At 37.5% G+C, this 24452-nt stretch overlaps 1 protein-coding gene across 38 annotated transcripts in view; it reads left to right on the plus strand.

Annotated features, from left to right (window-relative positions):
- The first annotated feature begins 240 nt into the window (after positions 1 to 240).
- Positions 241 to 24452, plus strand: part of madd (MAP-kinase activating death domain) — a 47521-nt gene continuing 23309 nt past the window's right edge. For 10 of the 38 annotated variants that reach the window (XM_077564103.1, XM_077564115.1, XM_077564095.1 and 7 more), the window contains exons 1-21: positions 241 to 578; positions 2620 to 2836; positions 5690 to 6331; positions 8468 to 8771; positions 10634 to 10765; positions 10987 to 11100; positions 11203 to 11283; positions 13807 to 13863; positions 14575 to 14747; positions 15725 to 15960; positions 16054 to 16210; positions 16340 to 16443; positions 16532 to 16704; positions 16894 to 17144; positions 17385 to 17515; positions 17794 to 17895; positions 18237 to 18278; positions 19045 to 19062; positions 20870 to 20929; positions 22330 to 22438; positions 24118 to 24304. In XM_077564103.1, coding sequence (XP_077420229.1) covers positions 2778 to 2836; positions 5690 to 6331; positions 8468 to 8771; positions 10634 to 10765; positions 10987 to 11100; positions 11203 to 11283; positions 13807 to 13863; positions 14575 to 14747; positions 15725 to 15960; positions 16054 to 16210; positions 16340 to 16443; positions 16532 to 16704; positions 16894 to 17144; positions 17385 to 17515; positions 17794 to 17895; positions 18237 to 18278; positions 19045 to 19062; positions 20870 to 20929; positions 22330 to 22438; positions 24118 to 24304 — 3132 coding nt within the window. In that variant the 5' untranslated portion in view covers positions 241 to 578; positions 2620 to 2777. The remainder of the gene's footprint in view (positions 579 to 2619; positions 2837 to 5689; positions 6332 to 8467; positions 8772 to 10633; positions 10766 to 10986; positions 11101 to 11202; positions 11284 to 13806; positions 13864 to 14574; positions 14748 to 15724; positions 15961 to 16053; positions 16211 to 16339; positions 16444 to 16531; positions 16705 to 16893; positions 17145 to 17384; positions 17516 to 17793; positions 17896 to 18236; positions 18279 to 19044; positions 19063 to 20869; positions 20930 to 22329; positions 22439 to 24117; positions 24305 to 24452) is intronic. The other 28 variants (XM_077564124.1, XM_077564134.1, XM_077564131.1 and 25 more) reach the window with 13 other exon arrangements.

Here is a 24452-nt window from a genome sequence, read left to right on the forward strand (position 1 = left end):
CTTGATTTCATATTAGTTAATTGAACGATTGTAAAAAAATAAACTGAAACACTGTAAACCATTTTACATATATTTTTACCATTTCTATGTACGAAATACAATATAAAACAAGATTATATACAGATGTAGGCACACGTTATTTTATCACGCGTATTTTTTTTCGACATTGAATTTCAAATCATATCGTTTGAATAGGGCTGAGGTAGTTCCTTGAGGCTTGCTGTAGCTTCCGTTCAAGGACTCAACCTCGCAATATGCGGATTGCGGAACTCGCCACTCAGATGAGGATGAAGAGGAGGATGTTGTGAAGGCAGGTTGAAGCTGACCGAATAGGGAGGTGTGAACGCGCACTTGGCATCCATTTAATTATGCCGCCTCCTTATCGCTCGACGAAGCCGAGCGCTTCAAACGACGTCTGTTCCTTATTTCTTTAAATGCATTGAACGAGGCAGAGGACGTTTGAGACACTCGACTGCTCCTCTTTGCTTGCCCAAGGAGGGCACCTAGTACGCAGGCCGTCTGTCACCAGCAGCTGGCGTCGCAGCCGCCGTTAGCAGCTAGCCGGCTAATGTAAGCAGGTAAGGATGTAACTTGTCAACGATGGGCTCCTGCGCTTCATATTGCCAACGTTTGCGGCAACGGTGTGCTTTCACCACATTGCCCTCGTTGTACGGTTTGCACAAGTATTGCAGAGACTCAACGATAACGCTACTAGTAGCAGCTAACTAGCTAATCCATTGGTGACGTCGGTAACCACCAAGCTAGCAGTGGGGGCGAGAGAGGCGAACACAAGTCAAGACGATACCTGTCAAATATGTTGTTATTGCTCTTTTAATATTATGATTGATAACACCCGTAAAAGCTACACTCGTTATTCCATCAGAACATCTTATTAGAAGGTTACAACTGCCTCCTTGGTGTTTTTACCGCAGTCTCAGCAACTGGTTTATTTCATTCGACATAATAAATACATACGTGTACTGTGTTTTGCGTTCAGATACTTTAAGTTAAGTGGGATTTGCAGCTTTAATAGACATGTCATCATGACTGGTCGATTGTTTTTAGATGATCAATTTCAAGAGCAAATTCTCTTCAGTGCTGTTGGGAGTTATCGTCTTACATAAACTGCATACTGGGTGATATAACTGTAATTTAATAAAGAGGAATAAACAGACCTATGATTTGCCTGGATAATTATTTTGGACTTTTTTCTTGAGGAAATCATTGATGTAAAAATTATCTGTACCGCCAACTGTCACTTTCATAAAACATTTATTAAGACCAACATTATTCTGTCTTCTAATTACTAGTCTGTCCCCATACAGAGTACTACTACTTGGCCATCAATAAGTATAATGCACCCAATATGTATGAAACTATCTTGGCATGCAGTATTATCAGGCCAAATAATGTAGTACCACTTGAGCTGGGGTGGTGGGTGATGCTTTGCTAAAGGGCATCTTTCTTGACAGAAGCTAGCAAGCAGAATAGCATCTCTCCAACACAACAACTATTATCTGTTTTTACACGTTTGTCGGCAGCGGGACTCAAATCCGTGTCTTCCAATTCATGAGATTGGTTGACACGTCCTTCTGTTTATCAGATCCAGCCCTCGCAAATCAGAGACTGACACGCCCACTTTATATCATAATTCATTGGAATGGGTGAGCGAGCTGTCATTTTTGTGTGTCCCCCTATCACTTGTGTTTTCTGTGCCTTCTGCCTTGTATTCCCTGATGTGGCTGGTCAGACTAGTGGCAGGGTTATTTTTAATATTAATTTGGGACACTTATCTGGTGAATGGGGAAAGCTGATTGGCTTTGCTGTATGTGCATTACTGTACACTACATGCTAAATACAACCATTCTTGCACACAGCGTTCCAAAATATAGGACAGCTAATCATGTCGGGTGTCTTTTTGAAAATTAATGTAGATTTTGCTGCGTGCCTTTTTCAGTACTGTAAAGTACTCTGTGATCTCAGTTGTCCATTTTTTTGTGTGTAGTTTAGCAATGAGTTCTGTAATTGGTTGCTGATAGCCATGGAGACGAGTTTTGTTTGTACAGTTGCCCCATTGTAAGTGTTTAACAACCATAACGTCTGTTCGACAAGAAACACAAAGGTTAACATGCTTACAACACAATAGAAAAATTAAAATCATTTTGCAATTTAGATGTCTGCTGTGTCTAGGTAACGCATGGTCAGTTATGTGTTTGTAGTGTAGACTTAAAGGAGCACAAAACAACACAAAGGCCTCTAAGCAGCTCACATTATCACTTAATCTCAGAAAATCCCTCAAAACACGTGTTTATATGGTCAAAACTGAAAACTTCTTTAAAATACAAACAGCAACAGGCTGAAGGACTGATTTCCATCTCATCTTTAGTACAGCTACAATATTTTTGTTGTGTGGATTTATATAGTTGCAGCAAAATCCAGGCCATATTTACTAAAATGCCCACTGATCTCTCTCTCTCTCTCTTTCTCTCTCTCTTGCTCTTTCTCTCTCTCTCTTTTCTCTCTTGATATATAGATATTTATTTACTGTATAGTGTTGTGGCCAAACAAGGCCAAAATAGCCAAATATAATAATGTAATTTTACCCGTTTTATTTTACAGGTCCGACCAAGGATTTCCAGAACCTTCAAAAATGATTCTAACAACACACTGTCTCATAATACAATTGAAATTTCTCAACTTGGATTGAAATCCACCACTAACCAACAAGTGACCATTCGTCACGGATGACGTGAAATACAAGACGTGGACGATCCAATATGGAGAAAAAGAAACCGTGCCCGCGACTCCTTGACTACTTGGTGGTCGTTGGTGCAAGGTGAGGATTTTCTTTGTCTTTTGTTGATAACTTGGTCCAAAGAAAACATGGACTACAATTAAAAAAAACTAGAGCATTTTGCCCTGAAATAAAATACAATAATTTACAGGACATGCTCAAATTAGTTTTTTGTTACACAGCATTTAGATGCGTTAGCTGAAGAAAAACTGTAATTGGAAAGTTGAGATTAGTTAGATTAGTAATGTGACAAGGGGCCACCATCTTGGTGGAATTTTCTTGAAAAAAATAAAACATCTTACTTGCACTTTAAACTCCTCTCATAATTCCATAAGAAAATAGCTGTCTAAAGTGCATGACCTATTCTTCTGCCAACACTGCTCTTCTCACGGATGTTTAATTTGCAATATTTTAGTTGAGATTTTTTGTTGTTGTTTTTTTTAAGAGTAAGTGACACAATTTAAAACAAAACAGTAATTTTTAAGGAGCCTATTCTAAGGACACAGGAATTTCGGCCCTTTTGGATATTTTTATCTGAAACTTGTCAGCTAATTGAAAAAGGGGCTCACTGAGTAGTAGATATTTTTACTAGTCACATCTTTTGCATGATACTTTCATTGATGCTAATAACAGTTTTCAACCATTTATAATGACTATTTTCCAAGATATTTTTGTCAAGGCTACGAAAGTTCAGCTTTATAGTAAAGTAAATATAGTATAAAATAGAATTAACTATGTAGCACCAAACTTAATAGTTGCGCACAATTTATTTGCAAATTTCAGCCAAATCCAGCCAGTTGTTCCTGTTCTGCGTTATTAGTGAAATCTTGTAATTCTATTACAAATTGCCTGTTACCATGTTAACCAAATGCTGACATTTTCAGCTTTTCTATATTTTTCAAATTATGGGTTCATTTGTCAAATATTTGAGTAGCTTAGCATCATTGTTTTCTAAAAAAAAGTGTGTATGCCTTTAAAAAAAAGCAATTTATGCTAATTAGAGCCTTTCAATGAGCATGTTCATAAGAAATAAGTTCAAAATCAAATTCAGCATTGCCAACTACACAAATGTGTGAATTTTCTCAGAGATGTGTTGAGAAATAATGCAGTGGTAGTACTGTTTTATTGCAGTTTGAAGGTGCTTTTCTCATCAGATTTTCACTCGGTAAATAACACAAAAGTGTTCCCCAAAAATGTGTTTTTTACCCCCACATAAAAAACTTCAAAATTCTTGCTGCATTGTACTTAGGTTGAAGTAGTCTTTCCTTCCAGACTGCATTTGTAAATCCTGTCACAACGCTAATTATATATATTTGTCATTCTTGTTGCTGATATATGCCTTCTATAACCAAAGAAAGACAGATTGAGTTTTCCTTTCGTTTATGAAAAAACATCCTTCATCTTCAATTCTATTTTTGTTATAGTTTCACCAGCAGTTTACTCATATGAGCAGGTGCGTCAAATCAACGACATTAGTTCTTTGTATAAACTGCTGCCGGAGGTAATGACTGTAAATCAGTGATTGTTCAGCAGAGAACTGTTTGCGTTTGAGTGTGAGTTTATTTGAACATGAAAAAGAGTAAAAACAAAACAATAACAGTAACAAACATACAACAACAAAATAAAATAAAATAGCTACAAAACAAGCAAAGTGCAACAAAGCGCACCTAACAATGATTTTCCATGTTCAAAAGGGAGTGGGAAAGAATTCGCAAGACTTATTAAATCCCCTCCCTTCTCCATATGTTCTTAGTTTACATCAATGGTAAATACATTAAAAAAATACAAATATATATTGCTGAGGATAACAAAAGTAACTAATAATGAACCACTCCATAATAATAATATAAAATAAATACTCAGAGAACTCATTATAAATCCACAGAAAAGATAGTAAAGTACAACCTCGATCCAAAAAGCCAACAATAACAAAACACAAGACACGAACCATAGTAAACATAAATATGTTTTTCAACAAATCAGCAACACTCCTTATCACTTAGTGGTTGTCTACCCCCGTAAATACATAACTTTTATATTTAGTTTTAAATTGATTTGTATTTGTACATTGTTTTAAGTTCTCACATTAGACTGTTCCATAATTTCACCCCACATAATGTTATACAGAACCTTCTCCTGTTTGTTCGAATAATGTTCATTTTTAGATTGTATTTCCCTCTCAATTTATAACCCCCATCTTTCTGTCTAAACATTTTTTGAATATTTTGTGGTAACATATTATTTTTAACTTTATACATAACTGTGTTGTCTGAAAACTCACCATATCAACAAATGTTAAGAGTTTTGACTGAAAATAGTGTTTATAATCCAGATATCCAACCTTATGTATGATTCTTATTGCCCTTTTTTGTAAAGTTATTAATGAACTGATTGAACGTCTGTAATTATTACACCAATTTTCAACGCAGTAACTGAAATATGGCAGAATTATGGAACGGTACAAAATGCGGAGCGAATTGTAATCAAGTATCCATTTGACTTTATTCAATACTGCAATGTTTTTTGATAATTTGATATGTATGTGCTTGTGTGGCTTCCAACTAATTTTCTCATCTACTGTATTATGACACCCAAAACATTATTTTCTTGAACCTTGTCAATCTGCAGCCCATCAATCTTTATTTTTAATATTACTTTTTTGTTCTGCAATTCTCAAACAACATTAATTTTGATGAGCCCAAGTCAGTTTTTTGTAATGAACACAATTTTACACATCATCATCATTACACATAATTTACTTTTGAAAATTCATTCAAAGCATCGTTGAACTCTGTATTAGATATGCTAATGCACCAATTAGGTATAACTAGGGTGAAGTCCAGTAATCATGTTATGATACATTACAAATCTTATGTTTATCCATGTCCCCTCTAGGCAACCAAGTAGCGATAGTGTGGCCCAGACCCCTCAGCTTCTCCGCCGATATCCACTGGAGGACCACCATGACTTTCCACTCCCACCAGATGTGGTCTTCTTTTGCCAACCAGAAGGCTGCCTTAGTATACGTCAGCGTAGGGTTAGCCTTCGTGACGACTCTTCGTTTGTCTTTACACTGACTGACAAGGACTCAGGAATTACCCGCTACGGAATCTGTGTCAACTTCTACCGATCTTTTCAGCGCGGGCACCACCGTACCCGTACGGACAAGAGTGGCCATACAGAAAGCGCAACACAAGGAGGGGACACCACAAGTGAGGGGTCTGACGGCAGCACTGGAGGCCAGTCGTCTGGGTTATCACCATCCAACAAAGCTGAGTTAGCTCCTCAATCTACTTCTGGAGAGGAGATTGAACCACTAACTACTGAGCAAAACACTGGGAAAGCTGCACAGCTCAGGCGAAATGCCGCAAAGATGGCTGCCAGGAATCGTAACAGTACACTGACCTCATTGTGTATACTCAGCCATTACCCTTTCTTCTCCACCTTCAGGGAATGCTTATATATTCTTAAGAGGATGGTAGACTGCTGCAGTCAAAGGCTAACACAGCGTGCTGGAATGCCTCATACTTTTCAAAGGTGAGAAATGTTTGATTCCCGGCTGTGATTTTGGTTTCTAATTAGGGCTATCAAAATCAGTTGCCCAGTGACGACTACGTTGATGATCAAAATCACCGACAATTAGTTTAATAGTCATCGTTTAGGTTTTTGTTTTTTACCTTTTTCTTTCTCTCTCAAAACTGCTTTGTTTCACGCTGCTCGTGCTGGGAGTCTGTAAAGCACATGCACAGTAGTGGTAATCCGGGTCATCCGTGATGTCTGCAGAAGCACTGTGGGGTAATGCAGTGGCTCATGCATAGCTAACCGGTATTAGCGGTTAGAGACTCTTTTAAGTTAGGGCACATTTTACTAAAAATGCTTCACGTGATACACATCTGCCTTTCATGGCACGGCAGTGAAAAACGAGCATCTAAAAAGGAAGCACGTTGTGGCTGATGCCCAGGCGTGGTGGCTATCGGGAATTTCGTGAGTTTCCCAAAGCCAGAGAAGAGTTATAAATGTGTAAAAGTATTTTGTTTTCGTATTTATAGTTTCATGTTATTCATAGTGGAACTACTATATGCATACTAGTGTATAGTTTTAATTTTACATTTACATTTGCAGCTAAAAATGTGAAGGCAACAGTCTTGACGTCAATTTAAGTTTCATCTTCATTTATAAACATGTCAGGATTCAGGAATGTTTGTATAAGTTGCAAAGTTTAATAAGATTTGAATCATGTACCTCTATTTTGTCTTTACGTTTTAATACATTAAACTATTCAAGCTGTAAGATAATAATGGTTATACAAGAGCATCTGCTTCCAAAGGCTATATCCTGCCAATTATATATGAACCAATTTGTTAACTAATTGTGACTACTATTGGTGACTAGTTGAGTGGCAAATTAATCGTTTGTGGCAGCTCGATTTCTAAGCTTCGAGGATTTCAAGTTTGTCAATTTGTTTTGGCGAAAATATATTAATTGTTAGAATGACTTCCATGTCCATATCTGAACAGAGTTAGCCTTCATCTTACAGCGTGTTGATATCACTTTAGCAAGTGATTGTTTCACTGCACCAAGTGCATACATCCACATCCTCAATCTACAAGTTAATTTATTTATTTTTTATCCGTTTTGTCAGGACATATAGGTATATCTAACTGTGGTATTGAAAACATTTAAAAAAAAAATATATATATTTTTATGGAAAGGCAGACTTAGTATGGGAATCTAATGGTGTGTTTAATTTTTGTCTATTTTTACGTAATATATCATAATTTAATGATTTTTCACAAATGAAATGAATTGAATCAGTTGACTTGAGTATCATTTACCCTCTTGAAAGGGGTTTTATTACTGGAATCATCATGCATAATGGACTACAGTATTTGTGGTACTCCTATTTAGCTCACAAGTGATAGCAATTTTCGAGTGACATAGTGTTAATTATCCTGTGTGAGTGTTTCCTTCCAATACATTTTACTATAGAGTCATCATTAGTGGTAAAACCACCAAATATTTTGATTGTAAATGTGCTGTAACTGTGCAACACAACCTGCCAGTTCTGTATTACACTGATGTGTACTCTGAGTCTGTGTACTCGTGTGACAACTTGAGAAAGCAACACAACCCAGAGGATAGCTGAAGGTTGGATGAAATGTCAGGCAATGACAGAGGAGGAGAAGAGCCATCATATTATGGCTGCAAGCATTTTTGCAGTGATGCCACTAATAGATTGAGGTTTCTGGTTGCCTTTGGTGAAGCTAATGATTTTTCTCTCGCTGCCACAGACACAATAACAACATGCTAGAACGTGCTTATTGACATGCTTAGTGCTTAATATATGCTGTACGTACGCATGAATGCATGCACGTATACACACACATGAAGATGAAGACTATCAGTGAAATCATGTGCATCTTCACTTCTTGTTGAAGCTTCTCCATCAGATACACTCGTGTAAAAACATGCAAAGCCAAGCACAGGATAGAAAATTGTCACTGTTGCAATACTGTATTGACTAACTAAAACACAGATATTGTTTTTGAGTCTCGAGATGTTCGTGTGGCAATCATTCTACATCAAAACGCCGTCATCTCCTTGGGCCATGTGCTTCAATTTGCTTAGTTGACATACTCATATTTCTTAAAAATACTATCATACCCCCCACAGAGACACCATGTGGCGGGTGTTCACTGGAGCACTCTCAGTGGAAGAGAAGGGGAGCCAGCTGTTGGCTGACCTTCGGGACATTGAATCCTGGATATACCGGTTGCAACGTTCCCCCGTGCCAGTGGCAAGCCAGAGGCGTGTGGATGTGGAAGTACTGCCTCATGAAATGAAATTGCCCCTCACCTTCGCACTGCCTGACAACTCCCGCTTCTCGATGGTGGATTTTCCGTTGCACTTACCTTTGGAGTTACTTGGTGTGGATGCCTGTCTTCAGGTTCTCTCTTGTGTCCTGCTGGAGCACAAGGTAAGAGCAGATCATTTGGTCCAGGATTTTCAAAACAATATGCCGTTCTCAAAATGTATATTCCCTTTTCGCCATTAAAGTCCACTTGCACGTAACAGCTCTTGGATGTAAATCATTTGTCTCAACCCACAGGGCTTAAGACTACGACCAAACTAGTAGCGTGTGCGACCTTTTTTTTAAGTGCGAGTAAGAATTTCATATTTTCACACTGGCGCAATTACATACGTTATAATGCTCACACCAACACAGTCACAGACATTTTGGTTAAAAGTCACCCTCTTTTTCAGTCTTGTGTAGTTTCCAAATGTTGCTTACATTGATCACTTGTCAGTGCAACTTAAAGGTTCTCCAGTTAACTTAGCTTAGCATAGCTTGTTTTAATGCTAAGCGGACAGTGTGAGTGTAAAGTGACGTGATTATTTTGGGACATGTGTATGAATAATTGATTAAGAGCAGGAGAGCGTGACAGTCGGCCATATAATTTTTTCAGGCCAGCGGAGAGGTGATTACTCGAGTAACTAGTGCTTTTAGCAAATCAATCAATAAGCAGGCTTGGGGACTAATGGAATACATTTACTGGTGTTTTGTAATGAGGATACAAAAAATGTAAGTGGGTTCTGTTACAGTCACTGCTCTACCGCTAAGGTCAGCTTTACCTTCCGTTCCCAATCAGCCACAGATTTACTATTTTAACGTTGTGCTAACAAGGAAAACAGCTTAACATGTCACCAGGAATTAAAAAAAGTTTTTATTTTTTCACGTTGACATAATGTATCATGATTGTCATCGTATCATCGTCATATCTTATAGGTTCGTGTGTGTGTGTGTGTGTACTTGTACATACTACATTGTGAGGACCAAAATACGTCTTTAACCAACAGATTGAGGACATTTTTGTGAAGTCAGGACATTTTGGCTGGTCCTCACAACGCAAGACCTCTTTTTGAGGGTCAAGACTTGGTTTTAGAGTTTAGGTCTGTATTGGGTTATGGTTGATGTTAGGGTAAGGAATCATTTTTTATGGTTGGGGTTAGATGAAGGGGCTAGGATTATGTCTATGGATGTCCTCACAATTGTATAAATACAAGTGTGTGTGTGTGTGTGTATATATATATATATATATATATATATATATTATATCTGTCTATCGAGCTGTCTGTCTGAGGTGTTGTCTTAAGGGACAGTTTGAAAACAGCTGATCTCATGCAACTAAGCAGCTGTTTTAAATGGCCTTAAATCCATCCATCCATCCATCCATTTGAATTGCCTACCATTTTAACTTTGTTTTAATAAACCAAGAATGATCAAAATTGGATTGTAAAGATGACAGGCCTTAAGTAAAGAAGGTATTTTTGGTTAACTTGGGCTGTTGCATGTTCACGTCATAATCAGTGGGTACATTCTCCATTAAACTATGACCTATGCGGACTTTGATGTTCAATGTTGATTTGCTGATATTGTATGCTTTTTCAGTATTGTACATGTTGTGTTTATCCCTGTTATTACAAGCTGAAATGAACTGAAAAGGGACTCCTAGGAAATCGTGATTTATATTTCCTTGCCCAATGCCCACTCATTGTGACAAGTTAAAACAAACTGAAATAGGACTTGACTCGTAGGAAGTTGTGATTTATTTATCCTTGCCCACCATGACACAAAAATGGTGAAGTAGGTCCATTAATGTAAATTACATGCATTAGTTGAGGTCTCTGAAAACTGGCTTGTTTTCATGAATTATGATTAGCAAAACCTTTTTTTTTTCTTTAAACGGTTGTTTTTGCAGAAGATCTATTTATGAGCTATTGTAGACTATTGAGCTGTGCATTGAGATGATGTTATTCTTTTATTCTGTTCTTATTCAGGTTATTCTCCAGTCAAGAGATTACAATGCTTTATCCATGAGTGTAATGGCATTTGTGGCCATGATCTATCCTCTGGAGTACATGTTCCCGGTCATTCCCCTACTGCCAACATGCATGGCCTCAGCTGAACAGGTACAACACACACAGTAGTTACGCTATTGGTGTTTGAAATGATAGGAAATGAAATAAGAAAGAGCATTATTTGATTCAGATTGTGTCATACACACCATTCCAACAGCAGTTTTATGCACATGTGCATGCAAATGTTGACAGTTAAAAAAAAGGAAATATTGTATACTGTATTCTCTGTCAACTTTTTTTTTTATTATTATTTTTTTTATTATTCTGCACAGCTTCTTCTTGCCCCTACTCCCTACATCATTGGTGTACCAGCTAGCTTTTTCCTTTACAAAGCTGACTTCAAAATTCCAGATGATGTGTGGCTTGTGGATCTGGACAGCAGCAAGGTAACTACATTAACAATAGGCATTCTCTTTTGATGCCTAATGACATTTTGATTTAAAGCAATCTAAAGAAATGGCATTGCTACAACGGCAACTGGTTTTCAGGTTAAAGCCCCTACAAATGCAGAAATTCTACCACCTCTTCCAGAGCCTGAAGCTGGCGAGCTCAAGAAACATCTGAAGCAGGTACTTTACTTGGCTTGACATGCCTTAAATCTACCAGCATCATTGTGGAACCCATATATTTCTTATGAGCCAACCAATGTTGTTGTTTTTTAATTGTACCTAATTTATTGATTTGTTGCTATATAAGTCAATAAAAAAAACTCTCTTCCAGCCGTATGAAGAGTAGGGGCTTCCTTCCCCAACAGACTTGTATGTATTTTGTCTAAAGTGTGAAAGCAATGGAAATAGGTTATGTTGTGCACTAACAAACGCGAAACAAAAAACTGTTTTTTGTTCTTTTTCTGTTTTCTTTGCATGCTGTAGCTTTTGAAGGTAAATTCATTTCTTAGAAACTTGTTATTCAAGAAAAAAATGGTATTGCTGTTAAGAGTGGTTGTGACATGATCCCTCTAACCCCTCTAACAAAACACATCATCAGAATTTGGTTCTGATTCATGGAAACAGACACTTTGTATTCCTAGATCAACCTTATGAGCACACAATTAACACATTAAGGCCGGGAGCGGGTGACCGCGCTTCTACCATTAAAGCCGGGAGAGCAGATATCTCATTTTGTTGTGTTTTGAACAATTCTTGGTCTCTTAGCTGATGAAATGCATCAGAATATGCACACGATAGGGTGACGTGGGCCTCATAGCATGTCCTGAAATTTTATTCGAGCGTTGATGGTTGACGCAGATTCGCGGGAGTTATTAAATAAATGACGCGATTGACGACGGCGCGGGAGGGATTCGAATCAGTGTAACAAGTCGACAGTGACATACTGTTAAGAAATATGTTTGTAGACAATGAGGATGTTGAAAATTTTGACGGAATGGACGACGAATAATTACTCCAATCCCCCTAGGTTATTACAACTGCGCTCCAGTGTTGAAGGTAAAAATATTTGGAGTTATACACCCACAGATGCAACATTTGTTTGTTGATTTTTAATAATATATATATTGAGGGTTTATAATAATAAACTTGTGAACACCACAAGTGTAAGCTCTAAAATGTTTTTGAAATTATGTTTCTATCTGCTTCAGGAGCTGAGATAGCAATTATTTTTAATAATGTAGAATTTCCAGGAAAACGCCAGGTTTTCGGGGGTGACTCAAAAGTCACCCATAAGTTTTAGAGGCATGTTTTGCCAGGCGCTTTAGGCCTTAATGGGTTAACTTAACTCAACTCACATAAGTGTCCCTTCACATCCTTTTTTTGATTTGAACAATCATAGAAATCATGCTCAAGGAAGACATCTTCATAACTTCGGTCAGAACATTTCCATTTAAAGTGATGTTAACAGAGGAATTGTGGTCTAACGCTGCATACTAACCACAAGTTATTCAGCACATTTTACAAAATAAACATAATGTATTCTTGAAAATGATGTGGAATTATTAATTCAGAACTTGAACTCGTTAAGAGAATGCTTACAGAAGTTAATCAAAGCATGCAGGTTTAGGACTTTTGACTTAACTTTCCACATTACTTTTTTTTTCATTACACAGTCAGTCAGTATTGACAGTCCATGTTATGATGAGTAACATAAGAGATTATTGAAAGATTATTAAGACAAGCATCACTTGACACGTTCCATTCATGTTGATTTTGGCCCAATGCCAGGGATGTACAATATCTACCTTGAATCAGAGCCAGTTTGATTGCTTTGTGTTTTTCCCTGGTCTTTCCTTGTGTGTGGATGTGTGACTGAGGCAGGTGTCTGTAGGTGTGTGAAGCCTCTGTTAGAAAGAAGGAACACTGATTATGGTTAGAGATTTTGTAAAATTTAAGGACACCAAAACAAGAATAGCTTTTGACGTAAATGACACAAATATTTGCACCATATACTCCCAATTATTTTTTATTTCAGCTGAGAATCTTTAATGTGTTGTTGTTATACCAGCTCTTACATACATTTTGAAACATGCTATGAGGTAACCTTTGAAGATCTCTTTTGAACAGGTATCACCTATTTCTAAAAAGATCTGGTGGTGTCTCATCATCCCATCATAACCAAGGGTCAATCTGCTTAGTCACTATAGGCCTATTCACATCACACTACCTTTTCACTAAATTATTGCATCCAAGGTGTAGCAATAAGTAATTTTATTTGCCTGTGCGCATTCATACAGTTGTTGAGGCCTGGTCATTCAGATAATTCGATACATGGCCAGCCTTTAGCACAGTAACAGTGACTTTCAAAGTGCCTTATGCAGTCATTGTTGTGTTAAAACCGTACACTCTGTTTGCCCATTTTTGTGTCAAACGCAAGACGTCTGTGTATGATAACGGCAGAACTATATCTTCAGTATCACATTGCAAAAATAAAATTGTTTCATTAGGTTTACCAAGATCTATTGGCCCTTTTTGTCACCGGAAAGTAAAAATAAATATCATGAAACAGTGTTTGACTGCTGAATGGCGGCACAGAAAAGAAATGAAAAGGGCCATGATTTTGTCATGTGCTGTTCCAGTGACACTTATCACCTCAGGCTTTCTTGTGATTCTCCCAACATCTCTCTTATATCCCCTTCCTAGTGTCTGGTTGGGTTGACCGTGATCACCCAAAAGCAGATCTTCTCCTGTGAAAAAAAGGTTACTTATTTATTGTCCTGCGGAATGCTTCTGCATCTTCTTTCACATTACTTTGCTCATGACGATTACTTTTCTCCTTTCTCAAGAATTGAGTTAAATGCCTTAGAATGTTTTACGGACCTCTTAACGTGCTGTTTAGCCCTGGCTTGAGCATGACTGAATATGCGTGCCTTGATTCTTGCATCAGTGAGTGTCCTGGTAACCAAAAGCAGAAAAGGGGAAGCAGATACCTTTTAACAGACATTTCACCAGATCCAGCAACTAAATATGCCATTAATGCTTAGCTATAATACTGACAACTCTGACAAGCAAGACATTCAATACATTCTGTCCTCCTAATCCTCCCCCTCCTCCCTATTAATGACACACCCACCGCAGGCATCAACATGCACAGATATAAGAGGGGGGTTCCTTTATTTTGTATTATTTGTTATCAAAAACATTTGCTTTTGTAGAGATCCTAGTAAGAGCAGTTGTTACAATTTCCATCCATTACTTACATCCATTTTCTTAAAGAGCTATCCAAATGATGTGTTAAAGAAAGTTAGTTTCTCAAATTAATAGATTTGCTTTTGTAGTGGGTAGATGGTTGTGGAGAAACTATTGTAGTGTTGATGCCTAACGTGGGAGTGTCTCATCAAACAATTTTTTTTCCTTCTTTTTTTTAAATTCTTGATCTCTCACTCTTTATCTCTCTGTCACTTGTTCCAGGCCTTGGCGAGCATGAGTTTGAACACCCAGCCCATTTTGAACCTGGAGAAGTTCCAGGAAGGTCAGGAAATGCCACTGCTCCCCCCTGGACGTGATAAAGCATCACCATCATCCACTGAGTTTAACCCCCTCATTTATGGCAATGATGTGGATTCTGTGGATGTAGCCACCAGGCAAGCCTTTTTTTTTTTTGGGTTAATGTTAGTTTCACATATTTGTTAAAGGTATTATATCACGGTATTTTAAGTCCTTCCACAGTTAAAACCCCTTATTGTGCGGACTTAAAACAACAACGAAAAACTATGCTGATACTCCAAATGTTTTAATGATGCCATGATGAGGGGTTAACTATAGGCAATGGCATATAATGATTAAATCTTACCTTTGACACCATGGTAATGTAATTCTATATGAAATATTCGGTAGTTTGTTGGCAATTTTTTATGTATTTTATTTGATTTTTTTTTTTACAAATATCGACAATGACTTTTTTTTTTTTTTATGAATCTGAAGGTTGATAAAGCTGGTATCTCACTGAGCTTATGAACGTAGCAAATTTTGGGTTTTCATTGGGATTTGTAAGATGTTGACAGACAGTTCTTACTTGTCGTAAAGAAATTTTAAACTTGTTCAGACCATTTTTCACTGTCTGCAAAGATCCTTTGAAAGCATTTACAAACCCGGATGAAAACCCAAAATTAGCTACATTCACATGCATTTGTTGCTCAGTGAGATAACTTTGCATTTATGTATTTATTTAAATTTTCATTTTACTTTATAAAATATTATTTGTAGTAGAAAACTTTAGGGAGCTATTTATTTGCTTAGTTTTTAATTTAGCTCCCTGCAATTTTTGTTGTATTTAAATAAAGCTGTCTGTTCTTCATATGTTCAAAGTGTTGAAAATTTAAAAAGTGGTTTTAACAAACAAGCTTAATGGCATGTCAACACAGTTCATTTTTAAAATGTTGATGCTAATGTTTTCTCTTTTACTGGAAATGAATATTGACTTGAAATATCAGTTATTGGCCTTCTTGACTACTAATAATCAGTATTGGTATCGGCCCTGAAACTAATGTACTTAATTTTGAAAGAAATAGCTACAATATACTGAAATACTTTAATCCATACATTTCATCTTTTTTAACAGGGTGGCCATGGTACGGTTCTTCAACTCTCCGAATGTTCTCCATGGTTTTCAAATGCACACGCGGACCTTGCGCCTCTTCCCCCGTCCTGTGGTGGCTTTTCAGGCGTCCTCTTTTCTTGCATCTCGGCCAAGGCGATCTAATTTTGCTGACAAGCTTTCCCACACCCAGGCAGTGGAGTTCTATGGCGAGTGGGCTCTTAATCCCACTAATCTAGCATTTCAGAGAATACATAATAGTAAGATGATCTACAATTTTATAGCTTGTTTTTCATTGTTCATTGCATTGAAAAAGACGGTTAACTGTACACCCTGCAAACTTTTGGTTTCAGATGTTTTTGACCCGTCCTTAATTGGTGATAAACCTAAGTGGTATGCTCATCAGCTACAGCCAGTAGTTTACAGAGTTTTTGATGGGGGATCCCAGCTGGTTGAGGCCATGGCAAGTCCATTTGAGGATGAGAGCAATGACTCTGACCCCACCGACAGGTTAAGGATGAACATATTTATTTTTGGTTTACATTGAGATTGTCATTGTTCTTTGTCATAGATTACAATACATATAATTTGATCATTTGTTAGTATTATGCTTTAACAGATAATGAATGTTTTCATCAGTGGTAGTGACAGTGAGGCATATGATGACTCCAGCTCATCCTATTCCTCACTTGGAGACCTTGTGAGCGAAATGATTCAAGGAGATATTCAGGGAGACACACCAAGTATGTTTTTAAGTTTATTAACATTTCTAAAGCTTAAAGTCCATCCAGCAATTGGTTTTCTATATCACCATTTTATTTCCCAATGTAGGCCAACAACCACATACCCATGCTGCTCTGGGTGATGCAAGCGAGGTAGAGTTTCAAGAATTCCAGTCCGGCGGAGATGGTCCCGGCGAAACATCCGATGGCCAGCCCCTTCGCTCAAGCTCCAGCACAACTGCAAGTTCCAGTCCCAGCACAATCATCCAGGGAGTCAACCATGTATGTTATCACTACTATTGATAAGTTCGTACCTATTATTTGTGCAAACCTTTTCCCACCTCCTGCTTTATTCAGTAATCATGTTGCAAGCAAAGTCTATCTAAATTTATTTTATGCTTTTTTTCTGCAATGCACATTTTGGGATTTAATCCATTTTTGCAATTATTTTTTCTTTTCTTATTAAAACAGGAAGGGGAAGCACCTGATTGTGAGGTACCAGCCGGTTCTGTCCCACAGAACCCAATCCTCGGAGTCAGCAGCCAGCTACCTCTTAGATCGACAATTGAAACTGGCCTGGTGGACCCAGCTATAAAAAAACGAGAGTATGACAACCCCTATTTTGAGCCTCAGTATGGCTTCCCCTCTGAAGATGGTCCTGATGCGGAAGAGCAAGTGGAGTCATACACCCCTCGATTCAACCAGAACCTCAATGGCAACAAGTGTGTTAAACTTGTTCATCACTTGAATGAACTAACTCTTCATTCAAATGGGCTCTCTGACCAACCATGCAATGTCAAAACCCAGCATGTCCAACTAGTTCTCCATTCATGGTGGTCTTGAATCTCTGGCGGTGTGATTTTGTGATATGTATTTTGTTTTATTATGTTTTTCCATATTGCATGTAATTGTGTTTTGCTGAGGAGATGTAAAGAGTGTTTAATGTTTTTTTTTTTTTTAAGGGCACAGCGTCCTTCACGTCCGAGTAGTCTGAGGCTGCCTGGAGAGTCTGATGGAGAAGGTGACAGCTCACCAAACTCAACCATTTCCAACAGCAGTAATGATGGATTAGGGGGACTGATGTCTTTTGCAAGTGAGAATATTTTCATTCATATAATTTGTGCTATTATTGTATGTTTGAATGCTTTTTTAAATGCATGTTTTGACCTTTTGGTGCCTTCTCATATTCTGGAAATTTTTACAAGGAAGATCACTTTTCCCTCGCCTCACCCCTCAAGTCCAGTGGAAAGAATGACTTGATTGTGATCTGATAAAAGATGACCAACTACCACAACAGTGAACACTTTTGATGGGAATAGTTTAAAACGTTTAATAGTTGTTAATGACAACGCCTTCATCTATCCATTTTAGGTAACCTTTACAAGAATCATGGCACTAGTTTCAGCCTGTCCCATCTCGCGCTACCAAACAAAGCTGCAAGGGAGAAATCGACACCTTTCCCCAGCCTCAAAGGTAGAGTAGCACAGCCAAACACACTTTTTTTTTTAAATACTCGGAGCCAACAGAAAAATATTTTTCTTAGGCAATATATAATGATCAGTTGATTTTTTGAGCCCACCCCATTTAGTATTTTTTCATTCTTTGTCATTGCTTTAATCACATACTAAGGATGACAGAATAATGATTTAATCTTAATAGGTATGACAGTATAGCTATAGTACACGCATGGCTTACTATACTATTGCTTTTAAACTTAAGCTATATGAAAGTGGAGGTTTTTCATCATTTGAATGACAGTTTTTTTTTATTTTCTGCTTTTTTTCCATCTAAATTATTTTTTCTTATTATGAAAGAATATTTAAATTTTGACATTGAGGAGGAGCTGGACCAAGCAGGTCTGTAGAGATTTTATTTTTATAGCCTGACTTTTCTGTCCTCCCTCTGATTGCTAACAGTTATGGCGCTATTTTAAGGAGGATATTGAGAAACACAGTTTTTCTCTCCAGTCTGTTAATGGAAGAATTCGCAAAATAACTCAATTTGTTGTTTCTTTCAAAATCTGTGCATGTCTAGTGGTTTACAATTTTATCATTACTGGGTCACTCGTAAAATCAAAACATAGCTACTGAATTTGCAATAATTCATCTTGCTACCATTAGAAGTAGGATCTGATCGTGATCACTTGTATGCACTCGTTTCTTAATCCAAGATTTGATATCAAGAGAATCATTCATTTTTATGGAAATGATGCACAGTTGTGCTTAAATCACATCACAATAAGCAAGTACAGACAAATGCATTTTGAAAAAATAGTAAAAAGTTGTTTGAATAAAAGATTTAAAAGGGTGTTTATTGTAAATAATTTATTTTGATATAATGAGTTTGATTTGGATCTGTAGTTAAATAGTTGTTTCCCTCAGTAGCCGTTCGTTGGCCATTATGATTGGACAAAGCCAACTGATAGGTTGGTGTATTTTCTGTCCCAAAGATGAAATTACTTTTAGAAGAATATAAATTCTGTTGAGGTTGGGTTTTCCAACTGAGAGAAAAAACAGGTGTAGCATGGTGCTCAATAGCTCCAATTCATGTGGAATAGCTGCCATAGAAAATGCTTTGTTCCTTTTCATTATGGTGTGTTTGTGTTTTATCTTTGTTGTCCAGATGCACCTGACAGCCCGGGTATGTCATGTCTGTTGTGTTAGTTTGCATTTTCCCTTTCCTCTTAGAAGGCCCATACCTATCTTGGTTTGTCAGTGTAGGACTAAGATAGAAGACCCCGTGGTGTGCTGATTATCCACACTTTCCTATTCCTTCCATATTGACTGGTGGTGGTGGTTTACTGATCTTATTGATAACAGTTAACCCTCAACGCAACCATTTAGAGGTGCACATAGTCAAGGCTTTTTTCTGTGAATGACACTATTTATGCTGAGACAGTTACATATTTGCCAGCTACATTATTCCCCCACATATTGGTGATTGGCTGCTTGCTTTTTTTTTTTTACATGTCCTACAATCACTACAAAACTCACCTATTCACTGTTTTTGTGCTCAGGCAAAAGCCATAAAAATATTGCTTTGGCGACATCTTAGTGTCAAATAGTTAAGGGAGAATTATGGATTGATTATTAGCTTTGCTCGCATCTTGGCGCCAAGGAACTACCGGTATATGAAAGTGAATTGAGGAGCTTCATGTAGTGCTTTGTGCCCATATCGTAGCATCTGTAGGCAATTATACCGGTGTCGGTGCCAGATGTGATCGGGCTGCTGGAAATTATCCGGTTGACGTCAAACATTGAAAAGAAAATATTAAAGATGTAATCTAAATAACAAAAGGTATGGACTGAAATTGTAAAAATGTAAATATAAGAATATAAAAACAATGTATATTGAATAAATAATAAAATAGATTAAATAAATGATAAATACACAAATTCATTTACGGAGATGGGACAAATATTATCAGTTTAGATTGCTAATGTGTTCCTGTTATAATTAAGACTGTTTTTGTGATGTATTGTGATTTGCGAACAGCTAAAAAAGAAACCAAACCAAAGTGAACACATCAGAGTGCGCATTTTGTTAGCGCTGCTGTACTGACGTCATCGGCAAGTGCGAAAGCACGTCAAACTATTTTATTATTTCTTCAATCTTAAAGTATTCTGCTTTTATATTTTTAGGTTTATTTACGTTTTCACAATTTCAGTCCATACATTTTGTTATTTAAATGACATCTTTAATATTTTCTTTCAAATGTTTTGATGTTAACAGGATAATTTCCAGCCAATCCTGTAGCGTGACGTCATCGGTTGGCGACCCCAATAAAATCTGGCAGCGGTAAACCATTTTCAGGTCTTAGCCGATTATTGCTTTTTGGCAGGGTTCAAGCCTATCCTCCGCAAATAGCAGGGGAACACTGTACATCATCCGGCTAAGCTCCATTTGCCTTTGAATGACATTCATATTTTGGGAATTCACAGCGAGTTGCCTATCGATACCACCTGAGACTACTCTTGTGTTTTGTCTTCCTGTGTTTTGTATGTGGCTCCCTAATATTTAATGTTTCATCTTCATTTTAAGGTAACACTACATATTTGTCAAGATGACAAGTTCAATAATAAAGCCCTATTTTGAGTTTTCGGATGCTTTTGAGTTTTGTTCAATAGAGCATTAAATTGTAATTATCATCCAGTGCATACAGGTTTAAACTGTATTTTACACTTTACACCACATGTACAACACGTGTATTGTGCAAATTCTACTTGTTGTATTACCGGACATTTTCTGGGATGATATCATCATCAGGACATCATGGGCTATCTTGTATTTTTTTTCTTTCTTTTTGCTAGTTTTCTTCTGTTTGGACTCATCTTATGTGTGCATGCATAATGTTTGTATGGGTTGATGTTCAGACTGGTTGTGACTGGGCCGGTATCCCCGTCTCTGTCCACACTTGGCAGTAACTAATTCTGGGTTTTGTGTGCAGTATTTGGGCTAAATTCTCTAATGGAGATAATAACAGAGGCCGGCCCAGGGAGCGGAGAAGGTGGGTTCTGCCCTTTTCCCGAGTGAGCCGCATGCTTCTCTAAGCCAGTCAACTACATCTCCCCACATCCTTTGCTCGTTTTCTTCCCCTGTGTGCGCCATCAAGGTTTCACTTTGTTGTCCCTTGGACTATTTTCACTTCACACTGTGTATTTTATTTATTTAGCAATCAATCACAAACAGTTTAAAATTGTGGGACGGATTTAAGCGAAGTAATGTGCAATAGATAACCACAGAGTGCCAGCACCAAACACAGAACAGGATAGCGCAAAAACAACTTCACTACTCGCATGCCCCCCCCCCCCCCAAATTTTTCTAACTCGTTGAAGTTGGGCCTAATCATGCATATAGTAGCTACATTGTTATGCAGTTGCTAAACCTCGGGTACAGGACTACAGGTATTTAACAAAAAAATATAAAGATTTTGCTTAGTTCAAGGTTGTTGAGCTATTTTGTATTTATTTCAGGAATATCATACTACCGATGCATTTTTTGTTTGTTGTGAGATTTTATGTATCGGTCCACACGAAAGTAAAGTCAATATACAGTTTGTGTTTTATATATTTATTCAGTTGATTTTGTGTTGGTTGTCTTCTGTCTGGACTCATAGTTATATATTTACTAAATGGAACATTATAAATTCCACCTTCTAAAATCAAATCCGTAAGATAAAACATGCAAACAGACACACATAATTCGCCATATCTACATACTTCACATTACGTAATCTTAAAGTTGCATACATTCATAGCAGAAGCACAGTTACACTAATATTTATTTTGGCTGTTGAGGTATTCTGTATTGTGTGAACAAATAATATGAGCTATGACTCACGGCTCACGCTTGATGCTTGCCTTTGTCAATTCTGCAGTAGTTTGTTCTCAAAGCATGATTGACAACCCTTTGAAAGACATCAACCACATTGCGGCAGTTCAATTGACTCAGCTTGTGCTCTTTTGTTTTCTAGCTTTATTGAATTTAGCAGTCCATCTTCCTTTTCTGTTGGGCATGTAATTGCTGACATAGTTTCTACACAGAATAGTTTTGGTCTCATATACACATACAGTATGCTCCAATCCAATGTAATGCCACCACCCAAAGCAGAATTGAGCTCTCCTCCTCCTGTGCGCGTGTCTATTTTATGCTTGTTTGTTTTACCCTTCCACTCTCTGTAGTATTGATCTTGCAGCTTCAGTTGTAGACAATAGTTGACAGAAGATTACTAGTTATGTTGCTTCTCTAGTGATGCAGTGGAATAAATCAGCTACTTAAAAACACTGCTGTTCTGGTACAAATGTGCCTACCCCGACTTCCTTTGAGTTTTACCTTCTGTGCAAGTGTTTCTATTTTTATGGTTAACTTTAGTGTTTCAAGATTTAATTGTGTTCCTTTCCTTAATAGGCGCACGGGCACCTCGGGCACTTGTGGACCAGAAGTCTTCTGTAATCAAGCACAGCCCAACGGTGAAGAGAGAATCACCCTCTCCTCAGGGTCGAATCAATAATACGAGGTATTCTTTAAAATATGCACACTTCATCATAAAAGTATTACAAACCCACTTCCAATATTGTTATGTCTGTTAATAAACAAGATCCTTTACATACAATGTGTTCAAAATTATCAACCCCAACTGTGGTTAAGTGTTTTAGCAAGTTAGACATTTTTTTATTATTATCTTGTTTCAAATCAGATTAAATAAGGGTCTGTACAACGAACAAATGCAACTTAAATGAACACAATGCTTTTTGTAATATACCATAAATGTTGTTTTTGTGATTTCCTCATTGACAAAATTATTCAACCTTTAGTCACATTTGTACTTAATAAGTTGTGCAACCCACTTTGGGAATAGTAACATCTTTCAGATGTGAAACATATCTTGACGCAAGGTTCTTGCAGCCATTTACAGGTATGGGCAAAGGTCTCCATATCTTTGATCTTATTGGGGCTTGTGTGCTTCAACTGTCTTCTGCACGTCCCGTCAGAGATTCACTGTTGTATTTATGTGGGGCGATGGCCACTTATGATAGATTTGGAGGTATGATTAATGGAATTGTTGTCCTGTTGAAAGGTCCAACATCTCCCAAGCTTCAACTTTATCACTGACTGACTAATCATATTTACACGCAAGATAGATCATTGAATTCATGGTACCGTGCAAGCGTCGGAGATTCCCTATATCCAAAGAAGCAAAACAGCCACAGATGATGACTGTCCCCACGCTTTGGGTCACAGTTGGTCAGGTGCACTTTTTAAATTTTTCTCAGTTGGTCAGGTGCACTTTTCTTAATAAGCCTTGTTCTACCTTCTCCAGACAAGTCGTTGCTGCACAGGCCCAAAGAGTTCAAATTTTGTCTGGTTGCCCCAGAGAACAGTTTTTCACAACCTTTGTGGTTTGTCCATGTGGTTGTTGGCCTACTGAAGTTGACTCTTCTTGTAATTTGAAATCAGTAGGGTGAGCACCTGCGAGTTCTAGCATGGAAGCCTTGAGCTCACACTACACCTTTTTGTTTGGGTGGAAAACTGAGTACCTCCCTCTGACAAGTGCTATCATAGTTCCTCAGATGTCATCCGGGATTTTTTTCCCCCAACAATGGGTTTCAGATATTGAACAGCAGTCACGGACAGCAGCTACTTTTTGCCATGCCCAGGTAGCGTTTCTACTGTGCCTTTTATCTATAAAATTGCCAATTATGCTTCTAGTTTTCTCTCTTGAAATATTTAATGTATTTGTTATCATTTTATTCATATCATGCTTATGAAGAGAAATACGTTATATGGCCTCTTCTCTTGACCATTCCCTGGACTTCTGTCTGGAAAGAGGAAGAGTATCACAGTCCTTTTAAATTTGCTTAATTTTTGACCATTAAGGTTCTGTTGGCACCTACTGGTGTTCTCAATACTTCATTAAATACAATTGCTTGAAACTCTGTTGTAAGTGCCAAGTGGTAATATTTAAGGGGTTGAATGATTTTGTCAGTAAGGAAATAACTTAAAAGGACATTTGTTTATTGCACATCCTATTGTTGTAATTTATGTTGTGTATTTTACAAGTTCTTATTTGATCTGATTATAAACAAGAAAAAAAGCCAATGTCAACATGCCTAAACCGCTTTACTGCAGAGGGTACTGAATAATTTTGAACAACTGTATCTGTTGACTACATCTGAGCCTGTGCTATCAATACAGTGAAAACCAGCAGTTTTTGAAGGAGGTTGTGCAGAGTGTGCTGGATGGACAAGGTGTCGGCTGGCTCAACATGAAAAAAGTGCGCCGCCTGCTGGAGAATGAGCAGCTCCGCGTCTTTGTGCTGAGTAAACTTAACAAAGCCAGCCAGACTGAGGAAGACTCCAGACAGGAGATCATACGAGATGTGGTAAGAAGATTGTTTCAACACCATCATGGGGTTTTTGTTGGTGTGATACCATTTAACAAAAATTGCTTCTTATTTTTTCATTACTAGATTTCTATATTTCATGTTTCATCACAATATTGGTTGCTGATGTTTTTTTCTTTCTTTCTTT

The sequence above is a fragment of the Vanacampus margaritifer genome, chromosome 4 (assembly GCF_051991255.1).
Source record: "Vanacampus margaritifer isolate UIUO_Vmar chromosome 4, RoL_Vmar_1.0, whole genome shotgun sequence".
Classification (NCBI taxonomy): Eukaryota; Metazoa; Chordata; class Actinopteri; order Syngnathiformes; family Syngnathidae; genus Vanacampus; species Vanacampus margaritifer.